Raw genomic sequence first — 15,260 nt, forward strand, 5'->3', positions numbered from 1 at the left:
AGAGGGGGAAGGCGGCTCCGCACACCCAAGATGGCGGCGGTGGAGCTGGAGTGGGTGCCCGAGACGCTCTATAACACGGCGATCTCGGCCGTGGTGGATAGTTACGGGCGGGCGCGGCGCCGCGACATCCGCTCCCTGCCCGAGAATATCCAGTTCGACGTGTACTACAAGGTAGGGGGAGGCGGTGGCGCGGGGCCGGGCCGGACCGGGCCTGGGCAGCGGGGGAAGGCGAAGCGGGAGGGGAGCTCGGAGCCCGGCCGGCCCCAGGCCGCTCCTCGCGGCTGCCCTGCGGCGCGGGGCCCTGCGCGTCGGCCGCTGCCGAGGAGGCCCCGCGGCCCGGGCCGGGGGAACGAGGGCCTGCGCGGGGGCCGTCGCGGCTGTGGCTGAGGAGGCTCCGGAGCGGGGAGGCCGGGGCCGAGGCCCTGCGGTGGCTGGGGGGAAACGGCCGGGGGCTGCGAGGAGGGCGCCGTCCTGGGGGGCGGCGGGGGCGGCGGGCGAGGCGCCGGGGCGGGGGGCAGGCGCCTCCCCGCTTCGGGAGCGGGAGGAGGCGGCAGGACAGGCTGCGACCGAGCTGCTTGTGCTGGGGGGACGTTTTTCCTTTTTTTTCCTTTTTTTTTTCCTTTTTTTTCCTTTTTTTTGTGTGTGTGTGTGTCTGTGGAAAAGCTGGTGTCCATGGTAGAAGGCACCGAGTTTGCTGTGCCCTTGCACCTCCTTTAATGATCTGCTGGGGACCAGGTGAAAAGAGTTGAGACTCTTTAAATGATGTAGCTTGTTATGCTTAAGGCGTTCTTTCACGGAGAGGCTATTTTTCGTTCTGCTGCCCTCTTTAAAACATCCGGAGTTAAAGGGACACTACGACGGTCCATTAATTTCTATTGTCCCCTGAATAGACCCTTCATCCATCTGATGAAAATGAGCGTTCATCGGGAGAGAAGCAATGTGGAAAAACTAAGATGGGGGATAGCCTTTCCTTTCCTCTGTCAGTAAATTCCTAAAAATTTAGGATGTGCTACATGAAGTAATTGTTCAGATGGATCTTTATGAACCAGAGGTAGTGGCCATCATGTATGCCTACAGTAATACAGGAATAGTATTTACAGGGAAGGTTGATCTTCACTAGAGTCAGGGAAATTGCATCTACAAAGTTGAAACAGGCAAGTACATTTCCTGTATGCTAGATGTTGTCTGCCTTATGTGTTGGGAAACATGGAAAATCCTCTGTACTGCACATGAGCATGCTCACAGATAACACAGTTGGAATATGGCAATTTTCAAATAAATGCTAAAGATGCGACACTAACAATGCACATGAATATATTTTAACTGTTAATAGATATGACTATTGACAAGTAGACTTCTCTGGCTCTTTCTGTCTTGATGCTTATTCAGATGAAAGGATGGTACTCCAGGACTTCTTTAAAAGCATAGAAAGAAAACTCCTAATCACAGAAATGCCAAAATATGTATTATTTGCAAAGTGTTTAAAAACTCATCTGTAGATGAGCTTAAGAGATCATTGACTTATTATCCTTTCATTAATACCCTTCAGTGGTTGCATTGAATCAGATTCATTTCAAATTGTTCCATAAGGTAAAAAGGAACCACCAATATATCTGACTTCTAAAGAGATTTTTCTAATCTGTTTCTTCTGCTTGTGTGCAATGATATGTTGTTTTGTTTGGGTGATGGTAAGGAACATGCAAAGTACCTGTCTTCAAAAATAACGTTTCTGTTGTACTAATCATTAGCTGCTATAACTTTTGTTAATGACAGTAATTTGTATTGGCTTTCCTATTATTTCTGTGTTCTATAACAAAAATCAACTTTGAGAATCTGAAATGTGTAAGGTGCGTCTATCTTCCTCTTACAAAAGTACATCTATGAAATGCCCACAACCAGAATAAATAAAACTAGGTTACGCTGTGTAGTGAATGTTTTGCTATTGCTGTCAATGGTAAGGTAGTCTTCCATTTCTTCATTTTTTGTTTTTTTATATATGTATATATTTTTTTTCTATGTAGGGGAACCTGTCCTCTTTAATAGCCATATTCAAATTAGCTTACGTAGTGATATAACTCAGCCTTGGCCAGGATGCTGAAAGAAACTCTGCAGGCCTTACTGAATGGAGTACCATAGGCAGAGATGTCTGCCTGCAGTGAATACCTTGAAGAATCGTACCCAGATTGCAAATCTTTTGGAACAGTGCTTGCATCTTTAATACACACCTATACAACACTCAGTAACTAGTTCTTGATTTCTATATCTGGATAGCTACAGCAATACAACTAACACAGTTGAATAACACTGTTGCTGCTGTGTTGAGAGGTTGTCAGTTAGCTGTTAGTGTCTTACAGAATAGTACTTACCACTGTTCCTCAGCCATATTTCAAGAGTATGTAATGGATTCATAGGAATATACTTGCATTTGAATTTTGAAGAAAATGGAGATTTTCTTTCTGTGATTATTAAAAAGAATAAAAATATTGCCAGTCTCTTGCATCTAGCTTGCAAGTTATGCTTTGCTATCCAGGTGTTATTCACAGTCTGTGATACTGGAGAAATTAGCACACACATTGCAAAAAATGAAAGGCAGCATTGGTCAGATTTATTTTGATATACAGTATGAATGTTAATTGGTTGTGGTTATACAAAACTTTTTTTTTAATATATTCATCAGTATGAGTACTTGACATTTTTCAGTCTAAGATTACACAGTTTACCAGCCTATTCACGCTGTTTGAGAAGACGTAGGTAGGATAAGGTACTATCCCAACAGTGGAAAGAGCCAGTTTCTCGTAACAGTAGCCCTTTGGTTAAAAGGGAGGAAAGTGCTAGCAGAATGTCTTGGCTCTTTTCCTCAGGGTGCCCTCTATTCCAGTGTTTGGCTCTATTGTCGTAATATATTGCCTTTATTTACCATTTCTTAATGAATCCAATCAATTTTAATTCTACAGATTCTAGATTTGTTAACTTTTAGGGTGTGTTTTATAAACCTGTGCATCCCCAGTCTTCAATGGGGAATCAAACCAGGAACTGCTAGTCACAGAGTGTTATTTATTGTGGATTTGGTAAGAAATGGGTTCTGCTGCAAAGTGACAGAGCAGACAAGAATATTTATCCTTCTATAGCATTCCTAAACAATAATTAAAGCTGAAAGAGGTAGTATCAAGTAATCATGACTGTGGTAAAACAATGAACCTGTCCAGAAATGTATTTTGTTCAAATGGCATTTGACTTTTCCTGGCAACCATTAGGAAAATAATAGAGATGGCACTGGTACCGATACCCTGGAAATTCCAAATTCTATGCTTGTGCTAAGAAATATGTACATGTCTATTAATCACATCTGTCTTTAGAAGAGCTTAATAACTAATATTGTTACAAGTAACACTTGTTTCTGGAAAAAAATATATATATATAGATACACAAATGTATTTTGGTTTGTTTCCTTTGTGTCTTTGCCAGATTTATGTATATCCTGCTTGCATTGTTTTCTAGTAAAACTAGTTAAGTTCTTCTCACTGGGTCTGTTGAGGAAGAGAGAGACAGAGTCTATCTTTTTGTAGCCAAAGAAAGAAATATACTGGATCTCAGGAAACGGAGGGCATGGTTGGCAGGTGGGTGATATTTGCAAATGCCAATTTTTTTCTTTTTAAAAGTATGTGACAACTAGAAAAAAGTTTAAGTCCTCATAAAGCAATAAAATGAGGAGACTCTAATAAAGGACTTTATGCTGTGGTTTGTGGAGGGGAGGGTAGCCTTCTGAGGGAGGGAGTTCCTCTAAAGAATCTGGTTTCTGTTGGCAGAAATAAGATATTGAACTATATAATTCAATGACTGTCCAGTTAGGGTATCTTATATAGAAGCTTTAGTTTCTCCCTCTACCCCCCACCCCTCAGCTTTAAATTCTACTATGTGCGATTATCTCATGTCTTTGGTTTCTCTACTGCATTTGATAGGATGCTGCTTCATCACTTTTAATGTCCTCTTTCATAAGTTTTTGTTAGCTATATAGCAGGAGGCTAATGAGTGGAATCCTTGGATTTATACCGGATAACATGGAGTTTCAGCCAGTGTTTATTCTGCTCTTGGAATGTCTTTTCTGGATTGTGATTTTTTTTTTCTTTTCTTTTCTTACATTGATTTTTCTTTAAAATCATTTGGGTCTGCTGTTCTTTGAAGGGTTTCTGATGAGATCACTAAGCACAGGAACAACTGGAGATGACATTAACCTGTTTTGATCGGTCAGTGCTGACCTGTAACCTTTAGTAATTGCACTATGCTAACTTGGGGGGGGGGGGATATTTACAACTTTTAGGCAAAAGCAAAACTCATGATATAATCATGCTTTCTTTAGATAAAATGGTAGATTAAAACTTCCAGTGTGCTTCTGCCCTAATGTGAATCCAAATATCAGATTCTGAGTTTAGATTCCAACATTTATACAATGAGTGTAGCTGCAATATCGTGTCTCCTCACTGTATTCTGCTAATCCAAAAAAAGAATGAGCATGGCTAACTAAAGCTCTTGTATCACATCTAGTTATTCTATTAACAAAGCAAAATGAATGAACAGAAATTTGCTGACACTGTTCACAACAAGCAGTATGATGATCATTCTCTGCATTGCAGTAGAGATTGCTTTTACTAATCAAGAGTGATTAAAAGCATCTTTTCCATAAGATTAGAATAAATCTGTATTGTCTCAAGGCTTCTGACCCCTTGGTACTTGACGAGGGAGGAAAGGGTAAATTACCTATGATATGAATTGTAGCTGCTCTTCGGTTTTGAGGTTTTCTGGCCAGAGGAAAATGAATAAGGTCATAAGCAAGCAGCGTATCTTACAGTGTATCTTGCAGATATGTATCTGCAAAAAGCCAGAGTTAGTAGGTCATATTTTGTAGGACTTTTGCTGTGACTGATCAGCACAACTTTGCAAAAAACTTAATTAAATTCATGCTGCTGTATTTGTGGGCATCAGAAACTAATTGTATATGGGGGAAACAATCATGATTTCTGCACACATGTGCACACATACAACCGTTCTGATTGTCTGGTTAGACTTGTGGAATAGTGCATGCAGGAGGGCTTCCCTGAATCCTGTTTGAATTAAATCAAAACTTTATATGACCCCCTTTTAAATTAATGTCTTCCCATGGAGGAGAGTCATCACTTTGATTTTTTTTCAGTGATTATTACTTTTGTATTAATGTGTGCCATATTTCTGTCTAAATTTGGTTAGAATCAAGCCATCTCACCTTGTTACTTCTTTGTCTGCTGGTGTGAAACTTCTTGCCTTATGCCTATGCTTACCTTTCTTTTTGATATATTAAGTAGTTCAAGTTTTTTTGAACCTATAACTATGAGGCATGTTTCTAAACATGACGTGCTCTGGCTTCTCTAGTTTTTCAGTATCCTTGTTGAATGTAAGACACTAAAATTTGAAGCATAATTCTCATAATGAGGTCATACCATCAATAGAGGTGTTGGAACACCTCTAAATAGGTGAGACACCTAACATGTCTAATAGGTAGAGAAAATCAGGTTTCCCTATTTGTTTCCAGGCTGCACAGGGGATCAGTTGTGTGTTTGACTTTTTCTTGTTTGGTTGGTTTTTTTCTGAGGTTCAGGCTCTTGCATCCTTTGTGCTGGATTCTGTGTAGGTGCAGAACAAAAAGACATTCCTACAGTTGCTGATGAGGTTGAGAAGGGGGAGTGAGTGGAGAGGTGTGGAGAAGTATGCTGCTATGTGTGTAAAGCAGTAGGCTCCAAAAGTTTTCTGTGGAATTAAGCTTATTCAGTAAGTATTTTTTTTTTTTTTGCTTGAGGCTCTTCTTGTTACTGGAAATATATTTTCAAGTAAGTTTAGCTACAGAATTGGCTTGTTTTATGCCCTAAACCATTCCTGATAGAACCTAACAGAAACTAGCACGTGTCCAGAAGCTTAGTAGATGGTTTTGAAATGGATTTAAGAAAAATGCTTATATATCTAGATTTCTAATTGAATTATTTTCTAAACCTGTTAAACTGCAGGGGAGAGGGATGGCATAGGTTTTTATTTGTTTTAATATTTTGATGCCACTCATTAATAGGGTGTCTCTCTCTCTCTTTAATGTGTCATTCATCAAGGGATTGATTCTGTGCACTGTTAACTCTTAAGAATTCTTTTCCTTCCCTGTTGAGAAAGGAGATTGTGGTCACAGCCAGACTTTTTCCCAAATACTGCTTTTGTTGATGAAATATACAGGCCTTCCAAAATTGGACACAGTATTTCACTCATGCAGTGATCCAAGATACTACTAAGTATGCTGGGGAGCCCCTTGGAATTCCTTATATCTTTAATTCTTCCTGGAATGTCCAATTTATACTCTGATCTCCCCATTTATTTTTTTAATTGTCTTCCAAATGGGAGCAATACGAGCATATTTTCTTAATTGCATATGCTATGCTTTGTCTTCTAGAGGGTCCTTTAAAAACTGCTTAAAGTTAATCTCCATGTGAGGGTTTTTTAATTATGATTTTTTCTCATTAGGTTTAGAAAAAAGTCTTCTCTCTTGTGCTTGTGCACAATAAAACAGCCCAGAATGCTCGTGATACAAATATCATAAAGCTTTCCCTCTTGTGTTTTTTTCTTTGCTTTGCTTTTGCTGGCAGTTTAACATATCTTTGTCTTTATTTTCAGAGGCTTGCTAAGATGTAGGTCATGCTCAACTTAATCTATCCAGAGAGAAATGTGACAAGAACTTCAATAGAACTGAGTGCGATATATAATCATAGATAAGTTACAAGTTAATGTAATTAATTTGTTTAATTGGGAACACCACCATACACAGCTTTTGAATGTGTTATGAATTAAATGTTAAGCCTTAGACCCTGGAGGAGGTTTATAGTGATTTTCTTGTAGCTCTACGAAACAGTTTGACTGTGCACATGTGTAATAATAAGCTAATATATTAAATTTGTACCTTGATTCATGCCCTTAGTGCCAGAATTAATGTTTCAGTCTGATCTGATGAAGCTGGAAGTAATATCATAGGCTCTTACTCAGTTTTCTATAGTTTTAAAAATCTCTGTTGAGCTTCAAATAGTGTAAGTTTGTGTCTAAAAGGTATTCGTTTCTTCCTAAGAAGCGAATGTTATTTCAGAAGTCCAAACCTCTGCTATTCTTGTCAGGGGATGTTTTTCTTGAATCACTATTTTGCTTTGTTTTTCATGTTATGTAGCAATGCTTGTGGTCAGGAATTTTGTCTCTCTGGAGCTTTAACAAGAACCATTTCTTAAGTACTTGCAACTGCTTCTCAATGAACAAATGGATGTTACTGAATCTCCTGGAGTTGCTTCATGGTTTGACGTCTACTCACTATTTCCATGTCAGATTTTGTTTGAAAAGTCTTGCTGTAACAGCTACAGCAGTTTCAAGAGACTTCAGGCTGAGTTAGTTCCATAAAAATGTTTGCCAGGATGTGGAGGGAAGGGGTGAATAGTGTGGTAAATATCCAAAGGATTCTGTATTTCTGGTTATACCAGTGGGGGGGAAAAAGACTCTTTTTGGCATGCTAGAATGGTGCAAGTGTTTACCTCTGAAATGGAGAGAGAAATGTGCAGATCTCAGGCCAGGTCCTTGAGGCCTTAAGTCAAATTCTACATGGATCTTTAATTATTTCTATATTAAAATAGGTATGTGTATGTATTGTTTTCGGAGAGTGTTGTTTTGTTTCTGTGGGGTTTTTGTTGTTTTTTTCCTCCTTTTAACTAGTGCGTTTATAAGGATTCATTAGGAATTTAAAAATCACATGTAACAGTGGATATTTATAAAATGTGTTTATCTAACTTTGTAAATAATATTAATTCAAAAGGTCTTCTTACAGGTAGTATTTGGTAAACTAGTATCAGAGTAATATCTGCATTTTTAATTGTTATTTCTGCAAGATGATAAGGGAAAATACTAATTACTTGGTTGAAAGCTTAAATACTGGGTGTATGATAGTACTTTTGATTGTTTTAACTGCTGGTAAAATAGGTATATGTCTTAGTTTCTTTAACAGATGATGTCATCAGTTATCAGAAAGATGTCTTGGGCCTGGAATGCTAGTCAAAATTTAATTTTTTCTCCAGAAAATGTCTTGAGACTTTTTAAATTGTTACCTTTAGACAGCTATGTTGAGGAAAATAAGAGCACTTAGCATAACAATAGTTTTCTTTTTTAAAAAAAAGACAGTGGACTGGATGTTCTTTTGCTATCAGAGGGGATATAGCTTCAGAAGAAATTTTGATCTTTTTGAAGTACAGGGACAAGGCACCATTTTATCTGAAGAATAACTTTGTACGTAGACTTACACTGTGTTTTAAAAGGCTTCCTTTTCTCTGGTGAAGTAGGTGACTAAAAGCAGAGCATTCTTTTCTGGCAGTTGGCATTATTAGGTCAAAGTATTTTTGAAGGCTTTTTTGTAGGTTCTGTTGTTAAAATAACAAACTTGCTCTGCTGTAAAATCAGTGTCATGTGCTTTTATAAGAGTAGTTGACCAAAACTAAATTTCTGGATGGAAAGGAAGTTCTCACGTGCTTTGTTTTGAATCCAACTTGGTCTGCCTTCTGCGTGTGCAGTAAGGAAGCGAAACAGATGGAAGGCACGTGTTGCAGTTCTTAACAATAAAATTATTTTAGGAAATTATTGAGACAGAGAGGAATATTTTATTAAAGTTTTCATTAAATGTGTCTTTTGTTCTTAAGCATTTCTAAATAACACGTTCTTCTCTTGGCCTTTATTTTTGCTTACATAAAAAAGGTAGTTGCACTCCTAATTTGAAAGTCGCTCCTAGCTGTAAAACCTGCTCAGATAGCACAGCATGTCTTACTGCTGATACGGATATGCTGGTCCTGATCACTGTATTTGAATGGCTTAAGGAACATATGCATTAAAAGTTAGGATTTTTTGATTAACAGCCTGCATTGAAAAATGCAGCACCTAGAGACAAGTACCTGTGAGAGGCATCACATCCTGGTTTCTCTGTTGTTCCCCAGGGAGCTACTGCCTCACAAAAGTTAAAAATGGCATCCACAGTGTCTGTCTTCCTTTAGAAATGATGTGTCTGTTCCATTGGAGTTTATAAAAGCATTCATATTTTGAGAAAGCAAAATACAATCTGGCAAAGCACTATTGACAAGTGGTTGTCTCTTTTAAACACCTAAAATAAACATCTAAAATAAAATGATTGTACTGAAACGGTCTCATGTTCCATGTAATCCAGCACTGTGACTCTGGCAGACTTCAAGATACTGCTCCAAGCTCAGGACTTGATATCCCACAATGGATTTTTCTGCCATATATTTGTATGGTCACTTTTGTGTCTGTGTAAACTCTTAGTATTTATACTATCGCGTGGCAGAAAGTTCTGCAGCTTAACTGTGCTTTGTATTAAGAACTGTCTCCACGTTTTGTTTTTGTGAACAAACCAAATGGTGTAATATATTTGCTTATCTGCAGAAACAAATCACTTTGGGCATAAAACTAGCCATTGCTTTTAATAAATGTACAGATTCACCTCAGTCTTCCCATTTGCTCAAGCAGCAATTACTCTTGTAAGCTCAAGTATTAATGGGGTCAGAGCTAATGTCTGTCTGTAACTGCGGTATTGGTGAGTTGCCAATTGCAGGACTTGTGTGCCTTTTGGTTTGTTTACTCGGGTTTTGTTACAGCCTTTGTTCTAGAGGCCTCCTGGAGCTTTCTAGGATCACAGCTTTTAATCTGTTGTTGTTTGAGTTTATGCTGGCTAGCTTTGGTCATATTTCCACCTATAAGTCTCCCAAAATTTATTTGCACTGTTGTGTGTTAGGTTCTGTGCCATCTTAAAAATGTGTTCAAAGCATCTGGTATCAAAGAAGCTATATACTATAGTATTTGCAAACATCAGGGGTTTTTGCTGGTTGTGGATTTTTTTGTTGTTGTTTTTGTTTTTTTGGGGTTTTTTTTAAGCTTAGGTATTGTAGTGTTTTGATGATGCAGATAGATGTAGTAGATACTTGAAAATACATTGGTGGATAAACAACTTGCAACCACTAATTAATGGAACTCATAGTGTGGGGGGGGGGTTCTGTTTTTTAATGCTAAAGTTGTGCTCTTGTGTGGAGATAGTGGAACTATTACTTTTTAATATTTAGTTTGGTGTAGTTCAATATTTTGAAGTCTAGATTTCATCATAAGTAATCTTTAGAATTAAGCTAAATCTTCTAGGAGAGCTTGCAGTCTTAAGTTTTTAAATATATTTATATTTTTCTTTCAGCTTTACCAACAGGGCCGCTTATGCCAGCTGGGTAGTGAATTTTGTGAACTAGAAGTTTTTGCAAAGGTGCTACGAGCTTTAGATAAAAGGTAAGTACTTTAATATATTGATGATTCTCATTTCAGCTCTTAGCCCTTGATCTGGGTTATGAGTTTGAAAAAGTCTCTAATTTTCTTGGTCTTCTAGCCTATATGATAAACATAGGAATATCTCTTCAGATTTTCAGAAGAGCTTTCAAGTTAGTCCCCCCTCCCCCCCCAAAATAAATGAATGAATGAATAAATTATTTAAAAAAATCAAAACTTATGGATAAATGTACCAAGGTATCTATGGTACTTAGTTCCCAAAGTGCTTTCTTTGGTAGTGCCGTTTGGTCTATGCTAGCCGGAATCCTATCCTTGGTAACCAATATTGAACAGTTGAGTAAAACTTATAGGTCTGTCACTGTCTGTTTCCTTATATTCTAGCTCGTACTAGTTGTATGGTTATAAGTTGGTAGGATCTCCCCGGTTTAAAGATTTTTTTTCCCTGTCTTTAAATATTCCATTGTGTGTTGCTATACCCATAACTGGCTTTTTTAGATCACATTCTTTCTAATCAGAATAAGCTTTAACATCCGTGATGTTAATGGGTAGCTCACTGCTCATTTATCTGCTGTTTCTTTGGGAGTTGTGAGGTAAGGGTAAACCTAAGACTTTACCCCTAAGTTTTAGCTGAAAATGTTGTTTTCCAGTTTTAATAATGTGTGGGTTGTTTACTTTTTGCTTACACTGGAGGATGTCTTTGTGAAGAGCTATGTGTACACTCATTGATTTGTTGGATGGTCCAACAACTGTAATCCATTAGCCTTGAGTTTGACAATTATGCTTGTATTCATCTGTTTTTGGTTTGAGAGAGGTTTGGAGTTCTTTCTCTGATTCACTACTTGCTTGAATTTATGGTACTCAAGAGTCAACTGATCGGAATGTTTTAAAAATGTTATATATAATCAAATTCTCTTATTTTATTTTTTTTCCAGACATCTGCTTCATCACTGTTTTCAGGCTTTGATGGACCATGGAGTAAAAGTTGCTTCTGTACTGGCCTATTCTTTCAGTAGACGGTGCTCCTACATAGCAGAATCTGATTCTGCTGTAAAAGAAAAAGCAATCCAGATTGGTTTTGTTTTAGGTAACTGGGGATGATGGGCTGTTAAGTATTATACTTTCTCTCATGCAATCTTCATTTAAGCTAATACTAATTTTTTCAGTGTTTATGACTGATTCCTCTTGAAGAACATGTGTGTGTTTAGAATATAATTTTTAGAAGACTACTTGGTATCTTAAGAAAAATATATTGCATTTTAATTTATAAGAACTTACAGGCTTATCTTTGCTATTATAAATGTATAAGATTTAAGAATTGTTTGCAGATGTGATGCTTAAACAATGTTAAGACTCTTTGTAATGTTAATATTGGTAAGTATTTCTTGATAGAGAACTTGTAGGAAAACTATCTAATACTGAAAAGTCATCCTCAGTTGAAGGAGAATTCTTCCACTCTCGTTTTTCATCGTTTCCAGTTCAGGACTGGAGGACTGGAACTCTTGACAGAGTTCCCATGCATAGTATGTAGTTATATGACATTTTGTACAACTACTTTGTAAAAACAGAAGTGTGCTTCCTTTGCTCTTACTTTTTCTTTTTTTTCTCTCCAAGTTGTTTAGCAATGACTTTCTGTATTTGGGAAATAGTGAACTCATGTATTCCTGTTCTTTTGTCTTTATTTACAATGCAATGTGAAATAAGTGCTCTTTTCACAAGCTTTGAGCAAACCATTGTTCTCTTAAAATAGTGTATTGCTGCTCAAAATTCTGTTTGTTCTTGAATTTCCAGGGGGGTTCCTATCAGATGCAGGATGGTATAGTGATGCTGAGAAGGTATTTCTTTCCTGCCTTCAGTTGTGCACCCTTCATGATGAAATACTTCATTGGTTTCGCGCAGTAGAATGTTGCGTAAGGTGAGCTCACCTTTACTTCCCGTACATCTTGCTGTGAAATAACCATTAAAAATGTTACTAACTGCCTTGGCATCATCGAGCTTCAGATACTCTCCTCTGTATTCTGGTGCACCAAAGAATTTTCCCGGCTAGTGCTGAAGATCAGAAGTGCTGCTTTTGTACAGATCCCTGGATTTTCTACTTGTAAACTGGCAGCACAGTGGAAAAACACCATTTTGCCTTCTCTACAATATTGTGTAGACAGCAGGTGCTAGACAGTGAGAGCGATCCAGTATCCCTGTTTTCTAGGCTTTTTGCATGTGAAGGGATGTCATGTGTTGATGTTTGCTGAAATTACATTTAATAAAAAAGTACTCACTAAATCCGAATACATTTGCAAATGATACAAATATGCAGAAATAAAAGGAAAGCATACTTTTCCTGATACCAGATCCAGAGAGTTCTCTTGCTCTGTGCTGTGTACTTAGGTAAATATTCAGATGTCCAATTCTTACGGACACCTTCATTCACAACTTGGAAAAGAACTTTTTCTTTTAGGACACGCGTTTGGTTTTTGTACCTGCTCTGTTTACAGAGCCTTCTGTTCAGATTCAGATTCTTCTTGGACAGCCCTGGAAGATTATCACTTGCTCCTTTTGAGAGGAAAGTTTTCCTAATATTGTCTTTGTGTTTGACAGAACTGTTACCAAATCATATTTTGATGTGAACTGTTCTTTTCCATCTAGTAAAATGGTGTCCAAACTTGAGACTTTTCTGTGAACTGAAGTTGTCTCCTTCACGTTCTGTGTAACACATGGACCTTATTATTGGCTCTTAGTTAAGCTCAGACAGAACATTAGTTGCTTATTGTGCTGTGAGAATAGGTTTAAGATGACAGTTAGCTCCCTCATCTATTAAGCGGTGTTGTAGCATTTCATGTTTAAAGTCTGGAGTTTTGTGTGATCAATGTGATCCTAATGATAGCTTAAATGACCTTCTGCTGCTGTATTCCATATTTGCTTTGGTAGCAACCAGTTGTCCTTGTGGTAGTATCCCTGTTGTATTCAAAACTGTAAGTACAATAACTGTATTTTTATGATCAATAGCTAACAATGAAACAGCACTTTTTAAAATCACCTGTCATATTAGCTAGGTAAAGCTGAACTGATGCAGTATTTCATCAAGCTCTTTGAAAATGCTGAGGCCTTTTTGGTTTGTTTTTGTTCTATGAAAATTTGATCTTTAGAAGGTGGATGTATTTGGTCAGCAAAGCTGCTGGAAAGTTTGGGAAGCTCCGTCAATGGAACACAAGGAAACAGTACAAAAAAACAAACACATGCTTAGTGTAAGGTCTAAGGAATAAGTTTTTCCCAGATAAGGAGAGATTTGTCAGATCCAGCTTGTGCATGACTTCCTTACTGAACTATCAAAGCTATTAACGTTATGGTTGTGTATCTAGATGAGCTGATACAGTCTACAGCAGGTACCCAGGCAGACTGCGCTGGTAACACAGGGCCTGACCTCTGTGTGCTGCAAGTGTGAACTTGAGCACCCCAGTGTTATTAGGCATAGTTAAAATAGGATTTTTTTTTTTTTAATCTGCTCTAATGAATGACAGAGTACATAAAGTATTTATCTGAATATAGAGCAAAACTTATTTTGGAAAACTGCTCCAAAACGCATCTTTTTATGGTTGGACAAATATGAAGAGCAACTGGGCTTTGCCAATAGCCACTTTCTTTATGTGCCAACCAGAGGGCCATGGCAACAGCTGCTGCTCTGCCCTGCCTGCCACCACTGGCTTTCCTTCCATAAATAAGATGCCAGGAGGAGGCTGGACCCATGTATATATCTTTCTAGGAGCGGGGAATGATGGCTGTAGTACCACTGTTTGTGTTTGGCCAGTACTGGGCAGCCACCCCTTGACACACAGGAATGTAACTAATATAGGAATTTTTTCCCAGCTTATTTCTGTCATGTTATGTTCTCGTGCTTCATTTCCTCCCAGTTTAGTTCTCGGGCTGTTATGGTCCCTGGCACACTTGGTTTATCTCCTACCTCTTCTTGTGAATAAAGTTGCTGCTTCTTCAGCTTTTAGGGGGATTGGATTTAGGAATCACTATCACATTCCTCCCTGTACAAGAGGATGATCCAGATCTATCAGTGGATTATGGAGGCAAATAACATCATCTTTATTTAGCTAGACAATGTCCTCTGCCTTCTAATTGGTCTAAAGAAAACTTCCTTGTTGTATTAGGCTGTCTGGCAAGAAGAAATTACCTTAAAAAATAAACTCCCTCTCCTTCTCCAAATATAGGAAGAAGAAATTGCTTTAGCCCTAGGTAAATTTTTCTGTTGGGCAAGAATGTTACATACATTCCATCCATACAATTGTGGAAAGAATACTTCCATTTCATGCTAGGAAGAAAAAAAGTTAGAATGAACTTTTCTGAACTGTAGATGTTAATTCTGTTTGTGTAGAGACACCCATCGTTCTTGTAATGAAAGCTGATGGCCTGCACGTAACATTAAGTCCCTCTGGGCCGTAGTGTGAATGAGGAGACACTGCTTTATGTTCGGGCATCTCACAAACAATCAAATAACAGCATAGTTCAGTTGGAAATGTATCAAATGAGAAGAATGCAGAAATGCTTTCACAAGTGCTAAGTATGTAAATTCTAAAGGCCTTTTGTGGGGAGAGCAGTAATTATTCTCAGCTTCAAAATCACAAGGCAGTAAGATAAACTTTTTGTTTTGACCATCTAATCTCTACGGTAGAATACCCTGTTCTTACCACTGTGTTTGCATTGGAGAAATAAGTTAGATGGAATTTTAAGAGAACAAAATTTAAGTCCAGCTTTTGAAAATATGGCAGTCTAAAAATCACTGTTCTTAACAACTAGAGAGTCTAATCTCTGGTTTCTTCTTTTTTGTAGTTGTTGTTGCTTTTTAAGGGTGAGTTTCTTTCACAGGCATCCACAGAACTATTAATACTTAACTTTTG

At 38.0% G+C, this 15,260-nt stretch overlaps 1 protein-coding gene across 3 annotated transcripts in view; it reads left to right on the plus strand.

Annotated features, from left to right (window-relative positions):
- Positions 1-11: 11 nt before the first annotated feature.
- The window catches only part of APPBP2 (amyloid beta precursor protein binding protein 2), a 29,401-nt gene continuing 14,152 nt past the window's right edge, over positions 12-15,260 (plus strand). For 2 of the 3 annotated variants that reach the window (XR_003254435.1, XM_026071368.1), the window contains exons 1-4: positions 12-171; positions 10,280-10,368; positions 11,298-11,449; positions 12,154-12,277. Coding sequence is in view for 2 of the 3 variants with exons in the window: in XM_026071368.1 (XP_025927153.1) it covers positions 31-171; positions 10,280-10,368; positions 11,298-11,449; positions 12,154-12,277 (506 nt within the window). In the remaining variant the exon portion in view is untranslated. Of the gene's footprint in view, positions 172-3,517; positions 3,618-10,279; positions 10,369-11,297; positions 11,450-12,153; positions 12,278-15,260 lie in introns of those variants that run through there. The other variant, XM_026071369.1, reaches the window with a different exon arrangement.

The sequence above is a fragment of the Apteryx rowi genome, unplaced genomic scaffold, assembly GCF_003343035.1.
Source record: "Apteryx rowi isolate R43461 unplaced genomic scaffold, aptRow1 scaffold_324, whole genome shotgun sequence".
In the NCBI taxonomy this organism is placed as follows: Eukaryota; Metazoa; Chordata; class Aves; order Apterygiformes; family Apterygidae; genus Apteryx; species Apteryx rowi.